General features: G+C 36.7%; 2 protein-coding genes across 5 annotated transcripts in view; both read right to left on the bottom strand.

Moving 5' to 3' along the window:
- Nucleotides 1-454: 454 nt before the first annotated feature.
- Nucleotides 455-12,108, bottom strand: rbm26 (RNA binding motif protein 26). Its single transcript, XM_042725385.1, has 22 exons — nucleotides 12,044-12,108; nucleotides 11,599-11,717; nucleotides 11,285-11,421; nucleotides 10,847-10,935; nucleotides 10,481-10,716; nucleotides 9,145-9,408; nucleotides 8,807-9,046; nucleotides 8,590-8,730; nucleotides 7,560-7,694; nucleotides 7,313-7,424; nucleotides 6,868-7,027; nucleotides 6,632-6,784; nucleotides 5,697-5,807; nucleotides 5,528-5,593; nucleotides 5,181-5,306; nucleotides 5,002-5,076; nucleotides 3,738-3,905; nucleotides 3,550-3,654; nucleotides 2,338-2,526; nucleotides 2,166-2,252; nucleotides 1,982-2,095; nucleotides 455-1,236 (listed from the first exon to the last, which is right to left on the bottom strand). The coding sequence occupies exons 1-22, from the start codon at nucleotides 12,100-12,102 to the stop codon at nucleotides 1,147-1,149; spliced, it is 2,976 nt and encodes a 991-aa protein (XP_042581319.1). The 5' UTR covers nucleotides 12,103-12,108; the 3' UTR covers nucleotides 455-1,146.
- Nucleotides 12,109-13,410: 1,302 nt separating this feature from the next.
- The window catches only part of nbeal1 (neurobeachin-like 1), a 52,931-nt gene continuing 44,489 nt past the window's right edge, over nucleotides 13,411-21,852 (bottom strand). For 2 of the 4 annotated variants that reach the window (XM_042725381.1, XM_042725384.1), the window contains 9 exons: nucleotides 21,746-21,839; nucleotides 21,193-21,298; nucleotides 20,900-21,072; nucleotides 20,600-20,694; nucleotides 19,582-19,698; nucleotides 19,194-19,355; nucleotides 18,959-19,107; nucleotides 17,724-17,859; nucleotides 13,411-15,570 (listed from right to left, as the gene is read on the bottom strand). In XM_042725381.1, the coding sequence (XP_042581315.1) occupies nucleotides 15,469-15,570; nucleotides 17,724-17,859; nucleotides 18,959-19,107; nucleotides 19,194-19,355; nucleotides 19,582-19,698; nucleotides 20,600-20,694; nucleotides 20,900-21,072; nucleotides 21,193-21,298; nucleotides 21,746-21,839 (1,134 nt within the window). In that variant the 3' untranslated portion in view covers nucleotides 13,411-15,468. Of the gene's footprint in view, nucleotides 17,860-18,958; nucleotides 19,108-19,193; nucleotides 19,356-19,581; nucleotides 19,699-20,599; nucleotides 20,695-20,899; nucleotides 21,073-21,192; nucleotides 21,299-21,745; nucleotides 21,840-21,852 lie in introns of all 4 variants that reach the window. The other 2 variants (XM_042725380.1, XM_042725383.1) reach the window with 1 other exon arrangement.

Raw genomic sequence — 21,852 nt, 5'->3', positions numbered from 1 at the left:
GCTCTGATTGGGTCATTCGTTCTCCACTATGCAAATGAGATGCTCAGAGGTTGTATGGGGGCCGGATGCACGTCGTCAGGATGGTGCGATGGCGTCAAGGGTCAACAAATATTGTAAAAACAGGTTTTAGTGTCCTGCGGGAAAAGAGCTGGGCGGTTTCATCACAAGTTGACGTTAACGAAAATTGGAAAAGGCCATAAAGAATGTGAATGAAGACCATACCGATTCGTAATGGGACATGTTTGGTGATCTGATGTAGTTCAAGCTTCATCCATAAACACATGACCTAATGGACAAAAATGCACAACAGTTAGTTACAGTTAATCACCTGAAAAGAAAAAACAGATGTATAAAACACGTTGCTTACCTCATTTTATGCTATTTGTGCTCCATACTTACTTGCTGGTTCTGTGTGTGCATGATGAATTTAGGAAATTTGCTCTTTTTGTGAGGATTGGGGGGGTGGGGGTTGAAATGGTCTTTATTCAGCTGTTCAGATGTTTTTGTTTTCAATGCTGCTTTTGCAGCAGAGCGCTCAATATTTTTTTTCTTTTTTTTTTTTTTTTTGCAGCTGATATTTTTTCTAGACCATTTCAATTCTTTATTTTTTTTACATTTCAAAATTAAAGCCAGGAGATGAATCCAGAAGCAAAAAATTCATACAAACCATTAAAATTGATACATAAAATATGTACACAGAAAGCTACATCCTCATCAGGCTGATTATACTAAGGAAAGCATACAACATGTCTTATAACAGTGCTTCAAAAATGCTCTACTGTTGTCTTTGAAATCCAAACATTTCCCATATTTGACTCAAACTGTAACATTTTGAAAAGAAAAGAAATTGTTGAAAAGAAATTTAGGTAAAAAAAAACAATGCAGCCAGCAAAAGTTAGTCAATGTTTTGACACGATACGAAACAAAAGGATGGCAGCGAGAAATCAAATGTTATCATGTTATCTTACATCTCAGTAATTGAAATTCACAGCCTTTTAAGTAAACTGCTCAGGTTTGATAAGTAAAATTAAAAGCCAATGAAATGTAAATCGGATTTTTAAAAACAACCCTTTCAAAAACACAGAACTCAAGATCCGATGCGCTCGAGTGGTGCAGTGCAGCAGGACTGGACACATGACTTCATCTTCATCTGCGCCATGAGCGCGGCTCGTTATCATCTTCCTCTTCATCATCGTCCTGCAGCAGTGAATCGTCCACGAGCGAACCCTCTGGAAACTGCAGCCAATCAGAAAACAGACACTCAGAATCAAACAAATGCACAATGACAGTACAAATGTTTTGTGCTAACACCATGGTACATTCAGACTGGTTTATGTTACTTATACACAACAACAAGGAAGAAACAGTAATATAAATTGGGACGTATCCAACATTAATTAAGGTATGTTATAAGACACAATGCAAAATTATTTACACTTGCTCGGCAACATCACAACAGAAAAATGAAATGTAATGTTTGCATTAGTGTGTGGCTCATTTAAATAGAACTTACAGAAAGAAATGCGATATTGCAAACTCAAATTAAGTGTTTGTTTTTAATGTAAGTGGTACATTAAGTTGTTTTAGGGTTGGTATATTTTTATATTGTTTTTGTCACTTATGCGCACCAAAGCACATATTTTTAAAATGCAATTTATTCCTATGATTCAAAGCTGAATTTTCAGCATTATCACTCCAGTCTTCAGTCACATGACCCTTCAGAACTCATTCTAATATACTGATTTAGAAATATTTCTTATTATCATTACTGAAAATAGTTTAATTTAGAAAAATAGGAATGTCAAAAAGAACAGCATTTATGTTTTGTAACAAAATGTCATTTTTGATCAATTTAATGCACACTTTCTTTTGTTCTCCAGCCAAAATAAATATATTGTAATGTCTACAAACGTTAAAATGACTTGAATACCTAATAAAAGTAGTGCAAATTGAACAGAGTAAACCGTGATGAAGGGCGTACCTCCTCATCCTCAGGTTCAACCTCATCCGGGTCTGTTGTGTTGAGGGAAGCCGTGGACTTGTGCCAGGCCAAGCGCAGCTCCTGATTATTTAACCGAACGCCGTGGACGGCCGCCTGAGGGACAGAGTTGAAGTTTAGACTCTGCATGTATGTGTCTACTGATGTTTATGGGTTATGTCAGTACCTGTTCTGCCTCTGCACGGGTTTTGTATGTAATGATGGCACTAAGACTAGAATCCTCCATCTGGCAATCTTCAATCTCCCCATATTGCTGGAGGTTAGTGGGAGAACCAGTTAGGACTCAAAGACATACCTCATAACAGTGTGATGCAACATGCGCTTTAAAAGTTACTCACTGCGAAGTGTGGCAGCAGGTCGACTCGATCCGCCTCAGTGAAACCACTGATCTCTAAAGCTCGGGTTCGATGATCCACCACAGAGTGAGTTGGGACTCCTCTCCCGCGTCCTCGGCTCCTCAGGGCCCCCCGACCCCTGCCGTGGGCCCCCCTCCCACGTCCTGGGGCCAGCAGCCCCCTTTTGGCAGCCTGAATGAAAACAGCTCATATAGGCTTACAGAGTTTAAGTAGCATTACAGTGCCACTCAGTGGAAGGACTGAGAATGAGTTTCCTGTTTCTAACCCATTCACTCCTAGAATAAAAGCTTCATTTCTCACGCTACTAGCACTGCATAATTTCTGGATTGACAATCGTATTTAAATGCGGGTAATGTGTGATGTTTTTATTTCTTGAAAGAACTCGCTTAGAGGCACCATTTTGTTTAATTATCCTTTTTTTATATATATATTTCATATTTTTATACTGGTTTAATGGTGCTTATAGGTAAATAATATTAAAAATCTCTCTTTTCGTTCATTCAGTTAAGTGGTCACTAACTATATATATACTTCCTTTTTTTTTTTTAGAGCAGTGTTATTTCAGCATAATCGAGATACTAGTACAGTTTTTATTAATATTTTGAATGTTTTGTTACATTTAACTTTAGCTAAATTTTAGAAATTTTGTTGTGTGCTTTTGTAAATTATATTATATAATTTTTTTAATGTATTTATTATAAATTTATTTTAGCTTTAGTTGGTTATTTTAGAAATATTGCCTCAGCAACTAGCTGAAATAAGTATTTTATGTATTATTTTTTATTTATTTTTTGGTTTTAATTTTAGTTTCATTCAGATAACTATAATGTTTTGTAGTAAACAATTGTACAGAATTTACTTTGTAACAATAGCTTTTCTTTCCAGTCCATTATATATATATATATAAATAAATGTGCCATATTCTAGCAATAAGAAATAAAGTAAAAGCAAAAAAAAAAAAAAAAAAAAAAAAAAAAAAAAAAAATATAATAATAATAATAATAATAATAATAATAATAATAATAATATATATATATATATATATATATATATATATATATATATATATATATATATATATATATATATATATATATATATATATATAAATGTGCCATATTCTAGCAATAAGAAATAAAGTAAAAGCAAAAATGTGCTCAAGAACAGAGCTTTTTGTCTCTTTGTGAAATATACCTCCAACTGCAGCTGAGTGTATTTGATCTTGAGTTCAGCAGTGTCCTCTCCTGCCTGCATTTTCTTATAAAGGTCCAACTCTGTGTCCAGGAGCTCCTTTTGAGCCTGAAAACGGAGAGGCATCATATAGGCTACACATGCAGAAAAATTCATTTGTTGATTATGGTGCTTTGGGACTGTGTGTGTACCTGAGCTTTGCTCTTGAGTGTGGTCCTGAGGGCATTAGCACCGGACAGTCCTTTCATCTCCTCCTGCAGTTTGGTGATGCTGTTGGTGAAGGTGGTGAGGGTCTGCATGATCAGAGCTTTATCCTCCGCCTTCATGGACCTGTTCTTCTCCAGCTTAGATATCAGCAGCTGAAGACACACACAGGTCTGTCACCTTATGTACAAAGTCATTCATTTCTCTATCCCTAAATCAAACCCTCACAGAAGCCTGCTGATATCAGAAGTAAAGTGAAACTTTGATTTATGAGCTTGTCACACAGCACAGATCAATGAATGTGCTCTCACAAGACTGACTACCAAATACTTGTTTCTATCACTAGTTAGCAAGCTGTGATAACAACAAAAAGCTATTTTTCTAGACTTTTTATAACCAAGTTCATGCACAATTTTAAACATTTTATCTAGTGCTGTCAAATGATTAATCGCGATTAATCGCATCCAAAATAACAGTTTTTGTTTACATAATATATGTATGTGTACTGTCTATATTTATTATGTAAAAGACAAACACATAACACATATTTTGAAAATATTTACATGTATATATTTATATTCATATAAATTATATCATACATAAATATATTTAATATATAAACATAACATATTTTTTCTTAAATATATACATACATGTGTGTGTATTTACATATCCATAATAAATATATACAGTACACACACATATTATGTAAACAAAAAAAATTGTGATTAATTGTTTAGCAAAACACTAATTTTATCACACTTTTGAGGTAATGCAGTCAGTGCCAGCCTAGTACTATGTTGCAGCTACATATAAAATACATAAAAACATATACATTTTTACTAGTACTTGAGATAAATTTATTCTCTATTTGAATATATTTCTTGTTTGTAACAATCTTTTTAATACGAGGAATAGGTGCTTAAAATAAACTTTATATAAACAGTTGTGCTGCTTCACATTTTTTGGAAGCAGTTGAACTTTTTTTTTCAGGATTCTTTGATAAATAGAAAATCCAAAAGAATAGCATTTTTCCGCAAAAGAAATCTTTTGCAACATTATAAATGTCTTGACTGAATAAAAGCTTTATTTTTTTAAAATCCCAAACGTTTAAACGGTAGTGTACTTTTTAACTTTAACTCATTCAAATACACCTGGTTACCAGATAGCGTCACCTAGGAAACAACGAGCATCTTTCTAATTAACATAAAATATATGAACAAGACAAAAGGACAACAATTAATGCCGCACCTTCTGAGTCTGAATGTGCTTCTCCAAAATCTCCTGCTTCTTTTTCCGAACGTCCTGCTGAAGCTTCAGCGCCTCCTGGTGGAGAATGACAGGACCACATTTACAGTAGTTCAACACTGCTAACACCAGCATAAAATGTGTGACTTCCAGGTTGCTTTTTCCAGCATATTAACACAAACCTGTTTCCTTTTCAGGACATCTTCTGCGCTGACAGTGGCGCTCCCAAATGGCGCTCCCTTCTGGCCAGCTTTCAGTGCAGCTGGGTTATAAACAGTCTTAGTCAGGCCAGTAGATGTGGAAAAGACCTATAAAAAAAAAAAAGTAACGATTTTACATTATGTATTAATGTAAAAGGGTCTCAAAAGAAGCCAGTGGGCCACAACAAGACGGCACTACTGAACGCATACTCTACACAAACAAGTAATTAGGCCCTTAAAGTGGAAGTGGGAGGTTTATAAGCTGCAACATGGACTAGACTTTCTGATAACGGTATAATGGCTCACTATGCAAAAGCATGAAAACCAACCTTTCCTCCAAGGCCAGCTGGTTTAGAGAGGCCCAGACGCTCCTTCACTGAAGCCTTGACTGTATTCTGTAGAGAACAGAAACCCCGAGACATGCTGAGATCTGAGACGAAAAGACAAAGCACAAATACAAGCACACATGAGCAGGAAGAGTTCGAGCCACACATTCACCTGTGGAGCGCCGCCGGGGTTGTGTGAGGGTTCAGGGTGGGCTGTGGGCAGGGGTCCGAGCCGGTCTTTCACTGACTGTTTCGGTGTGGTCACCGCAGGCTCCTGGGCTGACTCCATACAAACAACAAAAAAAACACAGACAATAAAATCATACATCTACAACCATAACCATCTGATATATGAAACTGTTTATGCACTGATCATGATGTTTGCTTAATACACTCAGCAGTCAGATCATGCACAATAAAATGACTCAATATTGTAAGAATTTGCCCTAAAAAGGAATGTGCACTGAATGTGTATCAGCCAAGGTTGATTAACAAGTGAACTGTTCATTGTAGTGTTCAATTTGTTTTCTGTTCATGAGTGATTACATTTTTTATTTCTAAAACATTATAAAAGGAGCACAGAACAATTTATAAATTAATTTTCAAATGAATTATTTTAATGTTATATAAAATAAATATGAATTGTATTGCTGTGACCGCATTGTGCATGTGAAATAAAAAAATTATAAATCTGTTATCTATTATATACTAAATTATGATAAGCAATGGGATGAATGTTAGTTGAAATTAAAGTGTTAATATAAACATTTTGATAAGTTTATAATTACATTAAATTGATTAACACAATAGTGATAAATATAAAAATGTATTATTTTATATAAAAAATGGATTTAATCTTATAATATTAAATCGTGATAAATCGATAAAAACAGTGATGTTATTTTATTTAAAAAAACATCTTATTTACCATCTTTAAATTGTAATAAATGTGTTAAAAAAAAACAAAAAATAAAAAAAAATACAAAAAAATACAATATAATATGTATTTAACCACAATTAAATTTTAATATACATTTTTAGTGCCATCGGCCACTAAGAAAATATTGTTTGACCGCTATTTGTTCAGTTTCCTGGAGGATTTGATACCGGATGTGGAGTGGTGTGTGTGTCCTCTCTGTGCCAGTGTACTCTGATGAAGCGGTTGTTGAGCACTGCCTCTGTGCTCTGCATGGCCCGTCTGGCTTCTTCAGGAGAGGCAAACTGGATCAGCGCCCCCTCTGGGTCATTATTATACGCCACCTAAAACAGAGGAAATGTGCTCATAAGATCTTTACTATCACAAACATCATATCACAAATGTTGACTTTCAAGCATCACAGTACCTGTAGATTGACGATGGTGCCAAACTTGCTGAAGTGCTCGTTGAGTTTGCTGATGTTGTTGAGTTCAGGAGGAATCTGACGGATGGCCAGTTTGGTGTTTGCTGAACAGTAGGGCACTTTCCTGTGAAAGCCGTGGTGGTTGGGTTTGTTGAAGTTTGGTCTGTAGAGAGAACAGATACATGGACATTGAGGTCAAGTGTAAGTAATGAAACAAGCAAAGGCATGTGGCACCAAATAAAGGATTACTTTGTTTATGTGCACTCAAGCATTTGAAAAGATAGTTTTATTTTATATAGAACATTTCAATAAACCTCTTTAGAAAGACTGCATTCATATTCAACTATATGCACCCTCTTATGTATCCATTTCACCAGAAAATTATAATTAAATATAATTTTATTTCTAAATTTCGTAATTTTAAAATATTTGAATGACTCTGTCTTACTTGTCAAACCAGGGTTTCTTTGCAGGAATCGCTCCATCATGCAGTCCTGCTCCTCTCTTCCTGGAGTCCGATTCTAAAACGATCCGAGCGCTGTTGCTGTTCGACATTTTCTCTAAAAGAATTACACACACACAAAGGGAAGTAAAGGACAAGAAAATGTGTTAATGATGTATTTCGATTCCACAGGAAGACAAAAAGGCAAATGCATAAAGAGCTGGTTTAGCAGGAGGCCAGAGCTCATGGTTACCTCTAGGGGGCAGATCCACTTCTCCCATGGTCAGACCAATCAGATTGGGCCGCTGAGCGTTGACTCGGTGTCTGTACATGGGCCGTGAGGTCATGCTGGGGGCTTCAGGATTATACACCTCTGGCTCAAACGAATCTATATATTACAAAAACAATGACAGTTGTAATTCCATAATTATAAAAATTAATAGCAGCATTTTTATTTGGTATATATACTAGCATTCAAAAATTTCAGAATGGGGTTAGAATGATTTTTTGTTTTAAAGAAAGAAATGTATACTTTTATTCACCTAGGACGCATTAAATTGATCAAAAGTTGAGTATAAAGACAATTATGATGTTACAAAATATATCTATTTCAAATAAATGCTGTTCTTTTGCACTTTGTATTCATTAAAGATTCCTGAATCATGGCTTCAACAAAACATGTAATAGCACAACTGTTTTCATTATTAGAAATGTTTCTAAACCAGAAATCCAAATGATTTCTGAAGGATCATGTGACACTGAAGATGCTGAAAATTTTGTTTTGTCATCACAGGAATAAATTACATTTTTAAATATATTCGAATAGAAAACTTATTTTAAATTGTAATAACATTTCCCAGTTATTATTGTTAATTTTGATCAAATAAATTCAGTCTCAGTGAGCATAAGAGACTTCTTTCTGAATCCATTTAGAAAAATCTTATCAACCCCAAATCTTTGAACCTTAGTGTAGTTGTGTAATAAGTGAGATCATTAATGCAAAATAAATCCCTAAAGTATGCAATAAGTCCTATTCACCAGAATGTATTTTAAGACCTTTGCTGGTAGATTGTACATTGTTCCCTGACATATTCCACACTTTTTTAATGCTTTGATTTCCCCTATTCACTTGTGTAATCAAAAGCTCTTGCACCAAAACTAGTCATAATTTACATGAATCCTCACATGAGTCAGTTAGAATATGTCCAGGTTCGAGATATGACAGTCCAGTTGAGTCATCGCTACAATACTGTATTAGACGTGATGCATTCATAAGCACTTACCTGAAGTGAAGAGAGGTGGTGGAGGCTGGGTGATCGGAGGCCGGACACCTGACGTCACTATAGTGGGCACAGAGCTGGTGATGGAGTTGGGTGGAGCATCCATACCAGAGGGCTGCAGAGCAGGAAGTGGAGGAGGAGGACCTGAAAGAGAGAGGAACAGAGCATTTATAACATTTAAACGAAAAAAGTCTAGACCTAGGAAATATGCTTTTCATACCTGCTACAGGTGGCAGGCTGGGTGGCATGGTGCCCGGTGGGGGCACAGGTGGTCTGAGGTTCACTGGAGGAGTCAGGAGTGAGTGGGGGGGCGGCAGGCCCGGAGGAGGTGGGCAGTCTACTCCAGGAAGAGGCGGTGGCTGGAAAGGAAGTATGCTGGGAAGATTAACGTCCTCCACCACCACTGGATCACTTCCGTGATCGAAAGGGCACATGTCTCCTCGCATACAGAAGCCTTTTTCTGTCAAGACAACCAAATCAGGACGTTACCGACTTAAAGATTAAAGGTTAGTCTGTAACATACATTGTTCACTGATTAGAGAGTGAAACATTCTGTACCATCATAGTCACGACAGCGTTTCCTCGGTGGGCCGCCTCTGCCGAAGGGCGTGTGGTCCTGTGGGAATTCTGACCAGCTCTCACTGGTGTTGTTCCCATGGTGGGTGGGGGCGATGACAGTGATGGTGCTACTGAGGGTGGGCACAGGGAACAGAGCAGAGGAGCTGCCGGGTGTGAGAGGCGTAGCGGTGTAGCCATCAGTGGTCACAGCCTCCTGACGTTCTGGACGACTGTGCTCGTACTTTGGCTTTCCAGAATCTCGCTCTAGGATGGCAAAAAAAGCATTCAGCAGGAGCATGACAAAGTGAGCACTGTTAATGTTTGTGAAAATGTGCGGGGCTTTTTTTATTTCAATGCAAGTAAGTATACTACAGTTAAAAAGGGGTCATTAGTTTTTTGGTACAATTAACACTTTTATTTAGCAAGGATGCTTTATACCGATCAAAAGTGACAAACACATTTACAATGTTACAAAAGATTTACATTTAAAATAAATACTTTTTTTTTTATTATTTCTTTAAAGAATACTGTAAATAATTTCTGTTTCCACGAAAATACTAAGCATATGTTCAACATATGAGAATGATTTCAGAAGAATCATGTGACTGAATAAATTACATTTCAAATTTATAAAATAAAAAATATGAATAAATTAACATTTATTTTACAGCATTACTGTTTTAATATGTGTCCCTGGACAACTGATGTAGGGTTTGTGAGGATAAGACAATATTTGGCCGAGATACAACTATTTGAAAATCTTGAATCTGAGGGTGCACAAAAAAAAAATCTAAATATTGAGAAAATCGTCTTAAAGTCCTTAGCAATGCATATCACTAATCAAAAATGAAGTTTTGATATATTTAAAGTAGGAAATTTACAAAATATCTTCATGGAACATGATCTTAATATCCTAATAATTTTTTGGCATAAAAGAAAAATCTATAATTTTGACTCATACAATGTATTTTTGGCTATTGCTACAAATATAACTGTACTACTTATGACTGCTTTTGTGCTCCAGGGTCACATATATTTTCGATCAAATAAATGCAGCCTTGTTGAATATGAGACACTTCTTTCAAAAAAAAAATAAAAAATCCTACATTCCTCAAATTTTTTTTTTACTTAAAAATGAAAGAATGAAAACTACTAGTTTTGGCTGAAGTATGTTAGGTAGAAATATTTCATGCTGTCTCTAATAATAATAAGTTATGAGCACTTACATAAATCTGTTTTAGACAAAGCATAGCAAAAAGTATTTCATGTCAGCTTACACGCATAAAAATTCAAATATGTGAATAAAGCACATCACTAAAGTAAAGTGGCGTCTCACCTCTGCTTCTGCTTCTAGAGCGACTGCGTGTGCGAGACCGTGATCGTGTGCGGTCCCGCTCTCTGTCCCGCTCTCGGTCTCTGTCCCGGTCACGAGCGCGCTCCTTACTCCAGCTGCGACTGCGGCTGCGTTCTCTCCTGCGGTTATACCGTTCCCTGTACGAGTCCCTTCTGGGAGGGTTTCGGTCATACTCTCGCTTCCTGGAGCGGTCATCTTTCTTGTGGTCGTCTACTCTCCTGTAATTTCATTCGAATAGAAGAGAAAATACGAGGATCGTTAACAAGGTGGCTTAAGAGATGTGTGTATGTGGCATTTTGGGAAAGTTAAAAAATAATAATCTTATGCTATGTTTAATGTTCTGCTCACCTGCTGTCTCGGCTGTATCTGGAGCTAGACGGAGGACTGTGGTTTATTCTCCTGGAGAATTTCTTTTCCCGATCCTCGTCTCGGCTGGGCTGCTTATGCAAAACCAACCACAGAAATCATTACTCCATTACTCCAGTCTTCAGTGTCACGTGATCCTTCAGAAATCATTCTAATATGCAGATTCGCTTCTCAAGAAACATGCTTTATTATTATCATGTTGTGCTGCTTGACATGAAAATAAACTCCAAAAGAACAGCATTTCTTTAAAATAGAAATCATATTTTAGCATTATAAATGTCTTTAGTGTCACTTTTGATCATTTTAATGTGCACTCGCTGCAGAAGAGCATTAATTTCTTTATTAATACGGACCTCACATGTGTAAACGGTAGTGTAGGATTATTCAAAAGGCTGCTCTTATGTGCTCGTTTTGTGTTACCTCCTCTCTCTTTGCTTCATCTTTCTCCGTGCGCTGGTGAGTTTCAGCTCTGTTTGCGGGAGTCGCCTGCTCCGGTTGAGGTAGGTAACTCTTTGCGTTCACAGCTTCAAAAAGTTTGTCCACAAATGTCTGCGTTTCTGCAAGCAAAAGCACTGGATTGTGAACAGCTTCAGAGATTCGGTTCTGACAGCGTAGCAATACATGCATATATGAACCAGCTGTTATGCAAATCACGTCTAAAATCATCCTACAAGTTAGTGACCTTCATGTGGTTTGTGGCATATATTCAGAGCATTAATAGAATTGAATTATACCTTTCTGAAGGAATACATCCAGCTGGTCAATGCATAGTGCTTTCAGCTCCTTCTCGGATTTATCTTTCTTCACCAATGCAACCACATATTTCGCCAGAGCAGAAGGGTCAGCATCACATCTGCAGGACAGACATAAACACTTCAGACACATTAAACCCAAATGATGTTCAGCCAGACGTAAGGATCTGTTCTCAAACCCACAACATCTGTACAGCGAGATTAGATCATCTGTATAATAGATACAACTGGTAACTCCTGATTACTAAGATAACTAAGTACAAGCAGCATTATAGTCAATAGAATATAAAACCAATATACAAAAAGAGTAAATTCATTTGTTAATAATAATAAAGTCGTATGAAACTAAAGCCATTGATATTCAGGGAGCTCTGAATCAGTTTGCTAGCATCATCTCAACGCACTGGGCAGCAGCAGAAACACTTACATGGGTTCAAGAGTCTTTGAGAGCCACGTCTTCAAGGCATCGATGTTTTCAATCATCATTTTTCAGAGGAGGGGTGTCTGTTCTGCAGTTATGCCCCTGTGAGAGACCAACAGCAGTGAGTTTACAGTCTGCTCAGGACGGAACGGAACGTAACTGTCAGGCCTCAATCACTCAATCACTCACTCACCGCCCTCATAAACTCCGACTGGAGTATCACATCTAATTGTACACCGGCCAGGGAAGAAGCAGATAACGGGAAGCTGGGATGTGGTCTTTACTTTAGGAGTTGTCGGGGATGGTTTCTGTGCGCATGTGAACGAACCGTCCGCCACACTTCCAGCTCTTTCTTACTTTCGAGAAATGGCGACTGTTTACTCTCGCGGGCAAATCTCGCGAGAGTCCGCCGATGAACACAGTCACTTCCAGAGAGTTTCTTAAAGCGCCCGCTGCGGTATGAAGGCAGCATCATCATCACATTTGACAAAACTGATACTATATGACCCTGGAGCACAAGAGCAGTCATAAGGAGCACAGCTATAGTTGTAGCAATAGGGTCAAAATGATCGATTTTTCTTTTATGCCAAAAATCATTAGGATATTAAGATAATGTTTCATGATATTTTGTAAATTTCTTACAATACATAAATAAAATCTTCATTTTTGCTTAGTAATATGCATTGCTAAGGGCTTCATTTGGACAACTTTAAAGGTGATTTTCTTAGTATTTAGATTTTTTTGCACCCTCAGATTCCAGATTTTTAAATAGTTGTATCTCTTGAAAAATTGACACTTAACTGGTTTTGTTCATAAAGGTTTAGCGTTTGGAGTGTAAGAAAGGTGCATTACAAATAAAATGTATTATTATTATTTTGTGGTCCATGCATGGTCAGTTGTGTTTTATTTTTTTAAAAAAAAATCAACTTTTGAGTTAATTTAATATATTCGATCATTACATTTGCTTGAAATATATATTGACAAATAACAAAACTGAGCAATACTAACACACTATTTGCTTCCTAATTTCTTTTATAATGTAATTAGTCTAATTTTTCATGGCATATACCTTCGTAGTTTTCTAATGTTCTTTATTAATTTTACTATTGTCTGTTATTTTACAAAATACAAATAAATACTTCATATCATGGATTTGTATCAGACATGGTTCTGTTTCACACTAAAATATATTTGTCATATTTTTTTTTAATTAAAACAAATCTAACGATGCACACAGATGCATACACTGACTCCTAAATAAAATGATACATGATAGTGTAAATATTCACTGATTTATTTGAATGTTATAACATTACACATTTTTATTGATTTATTTAGTTGAAAAACAGACAAACAACTTAAACACGTCACTGTGACTTTTCAACAGGGCTTTATTAATGATAAATTTTCACGTATAACAAATCAGTTTCTCTGTACAGATCAAGGAGACATTTAAAACAATCTCTTACAATTTGTCGTACCTGGAAAGTGCAAAAAAATACAATTCATAAACAGAAATAAAAATCATGCTGTACATTTCATACTGGATTCATAAATAAGCACAGATATACACACACATCCATTAGTGACGACTAAATCAAAAGCAGCTCAGTAAGTCACAGGTCTGATATGACGGAGGAGTCGCTGCTGAAGTTTGTCTGGCTGTCCACAGGGGTCACGAAAGGTCACGCTGTAGAGTTCAGATCACGGAGACTAATTTGCATGACGACAGAATAAAAAAGGCACTCCATTCATTTAATTAAAGGAAGAAAAACACATACATACAAACAGACATGTGAATAAAAACAGCCACTTCAGACATTACTTGGACAGTCTAAAAAATAGAATAAATGCAAAGAAATCAAAGCATTCATTGAGATCTCTTGGTATAACTTATTTCCAAAGCAACCAGCAGATGCAGGGAGCACTTAGGAAATGAACATAACTCATAACCCCGATTCAGACTTCAAATCTAAACTTCAGCACCAAAGCAAACTAAAGCACATATATGGAAGAACACACAACACACAAAACATCTTGATGAAGACATCAGCATTTTGGTATGAGTATCTTCACTAACATCTTCATATCGCTTATAAGTTTCCAAACAACCGTCCTTTAGTAAAGGAGTGAATGACATTAGTGTAAGAAAATGAGGATTAAAACAAATGCAAACTAAATCCTGGTAATTATAGTTTCCACCAAAATACCAGTTATTATCACTATACTAAGTCTAGTGATTTAGTACAGACAAATGCAAAAACTTTTTTTCACACACTTTCTTATATTTTGCTGGAAACTATGATTACTATGGTACATTCTTGTAAAGGAAACGCATACATCGCCAGCCTACGGTGAAGAAATTAAATCTGCATATGATGGAGCAGAATTCAGATGTCGATCAGTAACTGTGAATTCTTTAGAAGGCCTGCTGCATAGTAAACGAAGACTGCATGGCTTAGAAATATAAAAGAGGAGGGGAAACAGCGTCTCACCTGACTATCACATTATGCTGCATTGGTTCTAGCTGTTCCACAAGTACCTCCTCTCTCTATGTAGTGCTCGGTTTGGATACTAGGAAGACTGCGGAGCATCGGTTAGCCAGTGGAATGATTCAGAGGGATGAACTGTATTGCTTATTATCGTGTCTCACAAAGCCCTTCGAAACATCTCCCCCTTTGTATCTGTAGTGTTTCAGATGCAACAAATCTATAAATCAAACTAGAATGGTTATAAAACTATTTGCATGTACATCCACGACAGCATTAAATCTTGCATTCTTCATTGAAATAACTACATCACAATTCAAGTAATGAATGACAACATTCAACATTCAGCGTTCGCACCCACAGATGTCAGTTTTGCTATAAAATGTGTTGGTCTATTGAAATATGTCATGCGTATTTTGAATTATACTGGTGTACAATATCATCCACTTTTCGAGGTCTGTGCAAGAGCAAGACTGTGCAAATAAATAATGCCTGTGTCCACTAATGAAACAACCTATGAATTATGACAAGGCCACTAAAGAAACAAATAACCGGACACGTACTCGACACGTAAAACCTGATGCATATGTGAATGCAGACATGACAAAAACATGTTGTAGTGATGCTGATGATGATACTAAATGGGCGTGGCACATGTGGTGGAAAACGACAGAGAGGGAGGAGTCAGGAGGGTCAACATTAGGGTTTTCACAGAATTCAGACACATGTAGTTAGATGGTGCCTGCACCAGTCCAACTGCACGAGGGAGCACGCATCCGTTTGGCTCAACACACACACAGATTTGCATACAGGTGCTAAAAAAAGTCCTTCATATTGTCTCAGCAAGAGGAGAGACCCATCCTCCCATTTGAAACAATGGATTTGGGTGATTGACAGGGCAGTGGGCCAATCAGACAGGAGGGCTGTGATTTGGGGGCGGGGTCAGGGCTGCTCTTGGGTGTGATACTCTGTTTCTCCAGACGAGATCTGAGTGAGACGCTTACTGGAGCCCCAGAGTTTCCTCGTAATCTGGCCAGAACGCATCTGAGGAGCGGAGAGGAGAGGGAAGTGAAGGATAAAAGTAAAGAGGAGGTGAACAGTGGGGGGAAAAAAGATGATTGATGAGTGCATGAGAGATCATCTGTGCTGGATTCATTTTGAGGTTAGTGCAAAATCAAAAATGTGCATTTCAAGTGAGGTAACTCAAAAAAAGAAGATAATGATAACACCGTCCTGCATCTTAATTGCTGAATGAAATCCAATACTAAGACGTTTCTCTTACTAACTGGGCTGCTGATTCCAGTAACAGTGCCTGTTTTGCTTAAGCACGTCACTTTGCATTTTGACAACCATTTGTAAGGTGAAGAAGTCTTGTATTATCCCTTAAAAATGCCACAAAGACATGATAAGATCTTCCTTTGAGCCAGGTTATGACTATCTGTTCAATTCTCAGCCAATTTTCTCATGTATGAATGATTCTGAAGGCATTATTTTATGCCAGATCCTGATTTCAAGATATAGTAAATGTAACCTATGGGTGTTATACTACATCCACAAAGTGGAAGAAAAGTACACATTTTGTGAAGAAAGCTTATTTTGTAAAGTTCTTTGACATTAAATGGAGTATTATGTTAAATGAAACATTTTGAATAGGTTTTGTCATTAAATCCGAAACCTTTGACACTTTGAGCATTATTTTGATAATGTATTAAAGCTGATAAATGCATAATTTGAAAAATTATCACTCTTATTTTGTGGAAAAACTGTACATGATAGAAAGTTGTTATTGATGTTTTTGAACTCAGCATAATCCAATCACATAATATTATGCCTTTTTTGCAATTAAAGATGCAGGGCTGTGTAATTGTACTGTATGTAATGACTGTAAAGTCTGAACTGATATTTTATGTCAGAAACATACTCTACACAAGCATGCAAAACACAGATTGCTTGGAAAAACGCATTGTAAGCTCGTGGTCCCATTGCAGAAATGTGTGGAAGGTTGAAATCAGCAAACTGAGTCAGTGTTTTCCATTCTTCCATCAGAGGCAGAGACTACGTTCACTTTAACTAATCTCAGAACTCAAGGGGGCGATAGAGGTCACATCAAACAATGTGTGATAATTTAAGGAATTAGCTACATTACAGCACCCCTTATGGCAATGTGGTGAATGAAAAATACAGTATGTTCTCTGAGTAAATGTATCGCAATATACTGGTACTGACAATAACCATGATATTTTAAAAATGAAATACTGATATAATATCAATAGCATCAGTTACTATTTTGCAAAACACTGATGTGTAATATTGAGTTTCTGTAGCTGGAAGCGTGTTCACATACTCATGTAGAGTATTTTTCATGCTGTGGTTTCCATATTAATTCATCTAATGTAGAAACCCAAATGTTGCTATGCAAGCTAGTGATATTTAGGAAAAAATCCTTGAGAACATTTGTTGCACTGTTTGGAATATAAAAAAATAGCTTCAGTGTTTGGCATGAATACCTGTGCATTCAGTCACATCGATTTTTTATTTTTTTTTTTAAACCATCAAAACCCTCTAACGATTTCACAGTTTTACAATTATTCTAGAATGAGTGTAACACTACGAGTTTATTTTATTCTATTATTACTATCGTTATTATACTATCGTTATATCGTATTATTACTAGCGTTGTTAGTAGTATCATGAGGGTTTGCTTAGGTTACAACTCCAACTGCTAAGAGAAAACTGAAACCAACAGCAAACTTATTTAAAAACATTTACACTTCACACAATCACCACTGATCACACCACAGATGCTCAAGATAAAAATGCATTGTTATGTCATTACTGTGTTCATGAGTGTACTGTTTATTATGTTTACGTTTATGTTATTGACTGACTGATAGTTTGGGGACAAAATTGATGAAAAGTGTCCTCAGAAGTTAGCTTAATCTGATAATACCACTTTGGGCTTGTCTTCAAAAAATAAATGATTAATAAATAAATAAAGTGTTTTTTTAGGGGAAGAGTTATGGTTTTGGGTTTGGATAGTCCCCAACGTGTGTGTATTTCTTTCAGATGATGTCGGGGCTGAACGTGTTCTGGTCTCTGAGATGCAGCAGGCGTGCGGGCGATCGCACACGCAGCGTGTTCATCAGAGGCGAGCCCTCCATCCTCTGGGTGATGTAGTTCCTGAAGGAGTTTTTTACCTCGGCGGGTTTCCCGACGCCCACCACGATCAGCTTGCCGTCATCGAGGCCCACCAGAACGTGAGACTGCTCCTTGGTCACGGACACGCACCGGATGGGCACCCGCATCGCCATCGGCGACACGCACAGAGCCAGGCTGCCATGGTAACCAAGAGAGAGGGCGTGTTAGGATCAAGCTCAAGGAACAGACATTCTAACAATCCGACCCAAGAAGATATTCTGAAGAATGACCAAACAGTTTCAGGTCCCCAATGACTTCCACAGTATTTATTTATTTTTTTCCATTACCAACATTCTTCAAAGTATCGTCGTTTGTGATCAGCATGCTTTTGTTAAGGCCATCAGCCCACATTATTCAACTTATTGTTTAAATAACTGTGTTTAACAGTGGAATTCCTGGTGAGATTCCAATTCTGCAAGGAAATCTTCACCAATCAGAATCACAACAAGCAAATTGCATCAAAACTCACAAAAATCAGCACATTAGAATGATTTCTGAAGAATCATGTGATACTGAAGACTGGAGTAATGATGCTGAAAATTCAGCTTTGCATTCATTGAATAATATACATTTTAAAATACATTCTAATAGAAAATTATTTTAAATATAAAAAACATAACAAAATAATAAAAAACTAAAAAAATTAATAAAAACTCAAAAACAGCTTTGATGAGCAGAAGAGACTAAAAACATAAAAAAACACTGTTTCCAAACTTTTGATAAGTACTTTATGTATGTACTGTATATATATGTTTTGCAATAAATACAAAATATATTGTTTGTATATATGTAATCGAAAGAAAACACTTTAGTGCCAATGAAGCACAGTAAATCATGCTCTAATCATACTTAAACAACTATGTATTATGCAATTAATAAATTAGATTGTTTCAGCATTTAATCAGTAGTTTTTAAATTAGATTAATTGATTCCTCTCACAGCTGGTTGGTTTAGTTCATGGCGCAAAGCATTTAAATGAAGACTATTTAAAATCCTAACAGGAGTAATTCATGGAAAAAAACACTTCCGGAACCAAAGCAGCTGGGAAAAGTTAGTACTGCTGCAATATCTAGATATGACTCGGTTACCTCAGTGCATGCGTGCTCTTTCAAACGTTTCATCATTCACCAGTCACACATTGTAATAATGACACTCAAGAATTTAACTGCAGAAACTATTGTTTCTATGCGTGTTAAAATATGAGAAAGCAGCAGATTATGGTTTACAGGTTTACCTGTACAGGTCTCTGACAGACAGGAACCCCTGCTCGCTGCCGATGACCACATGTTCTCCTGAAACACACATATCTGTCACCTGCTCCTTCAGAGGAGCGCTGCACAGGTGCTTCCCGTTCACAGAGTACAGGTGCAGGGCGTTCTTATCCTGAACACACAAAACACACACAGAGGATCGGTTTACACAGGCACAGAAACATGTGGAGAAGGGGATCTGAACTGTGTGTTTGATACCTTCAGTGTGGATTTGCCCTCTATACAGGTGTGCACCACTAGATGTCCCTCCCAGGACACAGCCAGGTGCATGATGGACACGGGCAGAGAGCTCTCACACGGCGGCCGCAGAGAGCGCATGTACTGACCCCTCCGAACAGTGTGAATGATCACCGTCCCATCCTGTGGCACACACAAACTGCTATTTACATTTTTGCAAAACCTCTTACCCTCCATGAAATCCACCCAGTTCAATCTTTAAAAATTCATTATGTGAATGAGCTACATTATGATTGGCTAACCTTTTTGTATTTGAAATAAGGCACAATGCCAGTGTGAAGTTGCTGAATACAGTAGTATTGAGTAGTAGACAGTGTTTTTGAGTGATTTTGAGAGAGGCGATTCTCACCCGTGATCCAGAAACCGCCATGTCCAGCTCTGTACTGATAGACACACTCACAACTTCATCTGTGTGTCCGTACAATACCTGCACTGGCTTATGGGACAGACCCACCGGAGCACCACCCTACAAAAACAGACCAAGTTTAAACTCCAGCACTGTGTTGGAAATAAAAACCTCCTCTTTATATGAGTAGAGAATAAAAACTTTATTCATTTTATTATTTCAAAGTGCAGTACGAGATCTTTAACAAGCGATGAGGTAGTAAAAAAAAAAAAAAAAACAATTAAAAAAAACATTACCAATTAAAACTAAATTCCTAAGAATTATAAATTAAGGAAGAAACTTCTGAAATATTTATTTTAAAATTCCCAACTTATAAGAAATATCCACTCAACCTATTATACTAATGCAATCTATATCTTTAAATCTTGAATTTTATTCTTAATGCAAATGAATGAGTCATCAAATATACATACAGAAACTCTGGGGTCAGTAAGTTTTTTTTTTTTTTTTTTTGCATTAAATGCATTACATTGGTCACATACATTTCAAATAAATGCTGTTCTTTTGAATTTTTAACTCAAAGAATCCTGAAAATCACAGTTTCTACAAAAATATGAAGCAGCACAACTGTTTTAAACATTGATAATCAGCATATTAGAATGATTTCTGAAGGATCATGTGACACTGAATACTGGAGTAATGATGCTGAAAATACAGCTTTGATTACAGGAATAAATTACATTTAAAAAAAAAAAAAATTTGTTTTAAATTGCAATAACATTTCATAATATTACTGTTTTGACTATATTAAATAAATGCAGCCTTGGTGAGCATAAGACACTTCTTTCAAAAACATTTTTAACAGTATCTTTAACATTTTTTTGAACAGTAATGTATCATTATACACAATAAACACGATTAAGACAATAAAATACTTCATATTTAAGAATGAAGGTTCTATAGGAAGTCATTTGAAGATGGCTGATCGTGTGGCTTTTTCCAAGAGAACAGAACATACTACCTGCTGAAGCACCTGCCACACCATACAGGTGGTGTCTCTAGAGCCTGAGATCAGGTGAATCCCAAAGTGATCTGTGGCCAGGCACGTTACGATGTCTGCCGGGACAGAAAAATATAGACACACACACACACACACACACACACACACACACACACATTTCCAAAGTTAGCAGATTTGTTTCCTGCAATTCAAGGTTAAAGTTAGAACATACAGTACACTCTGGATGTGCCTATTCATGAGAAAGAATGAAGGAAAAAAAACAGCAGAGGAAGAGAAGTCAAGAGAAGCAGTTTCCATTACCCATGTGGCGGATGTGCTGCCCCACTGTTTTGCCCTTTACGAGTGACGTCACTCTCAGGCTGTTGTCCCAGTGGCCCCCACTGAAGAGCAGCTTCCCGTCATGAGACACAACAAACAGGTGAGCTGTGACTTCAACCCCTGGAGAGAACGGCCCTGCTAGAAACCTCTGAGTCCTACAGAGAGAGAGAGAGAGAGAGAGTGTTGGTTGCTGATGTGTTGGTTATTTTCAAGAAAGTGCAGGGCAGCTACAGTACAAACAGGACGTGAGGACGTTAACCGTCAGAGAGACTCACTTTACACCGGCTACGGTGGGGTCTTTGATGAAGGTGAAATAGTTGGATATGTTCTTGTCGTAGGGCAGCCAGCCGTGAGTTCCCATCAAGCAGTTCTGGCTCAGAGTTACTGATAACCCAAAAACACATTATTTTTGAGGGTATCAAAGATTTCATAACCAAAACTTCAGAAGGCATTAAAGACAATATCGAATGGCATGTGTATTTATAATGCATTTATTTATAATTTAAGTCATAAAAATAAACTCTGTTAGGGTGATCTTAAAATAATTTGAGTCAAAATTATTTTAAATTTATATAAACATTATTATTTTATATTTATGTGTTTCATTAGACTGTGCACATTAAGACCAGTGTCTTAAGAAAAGAAAGAAAAAAATATATTTATTTATCTAAATATTATTTTATAGAATTTTATCACAATTTACACTGATTGATTTTGCACAGTAAGGGACCAGGTACATTAGTAGTAATAATAAAAAAAACAAATAAATAAATAAAATAGAACCTATTCTGATGTCACGTGTTTAAACCTAGTTAATCAAGCCCAGACTTACCAGAGTATCTGGACTCCCCTGTGAGATAAAAGAATGTGATTGGTTCTTAGGGACAACAGCTTTAACCAGTGGCACATTATCACTGATGCCCTAAAACACAGAG

This window comes from Cyprinus carpio, chromosome B6 (assembly GCF_018340385.1).
Source record: "Cyprinus carpio isolate SPL01 chromosome B6, ASM1834038v1, whole genome shotgun sequence".
Taxonomy (NCBI): domain Eukaryota; kingdom Metazoa; phylum Chordata; class Actinopteri; order Cypriniformes; family Cyprinidae; genus Cyprinus; species Cyprinus carpio.
Note: the sequence above shows the minus strand (reverse complement) of the source record. Positions and strands in the feature narration are given on the sequence as shown.

What these genes read in the sequence shown, in the direction of transcription:
- rbm26 (XM_042725385.1), bottom strand. Translation starts at nt 12,102, where the DNA reads ATGATGATTGAAAACATCGATGCCTTGAAGACGTGGCTCTCAAAGACT. An exon ending in ACCCCGGCGGCGCTCCACAG is followed by an intron (nt 5,594 to 5,696) that starts GTGAATGTGTGG and finishes TGTTCTCTACAG; the next exon opens with AATACAGTCAAGGCTTCAGT. An exon ending in CCCGTGCAGAGGCAGAACAG is followed by an intron (nt 2,096 to 2,165) that starts GTACTGACATAA and finishes TCTGTCCCTCAG; the next exon opens with GCGGCCGTCCACGGCGTTCG.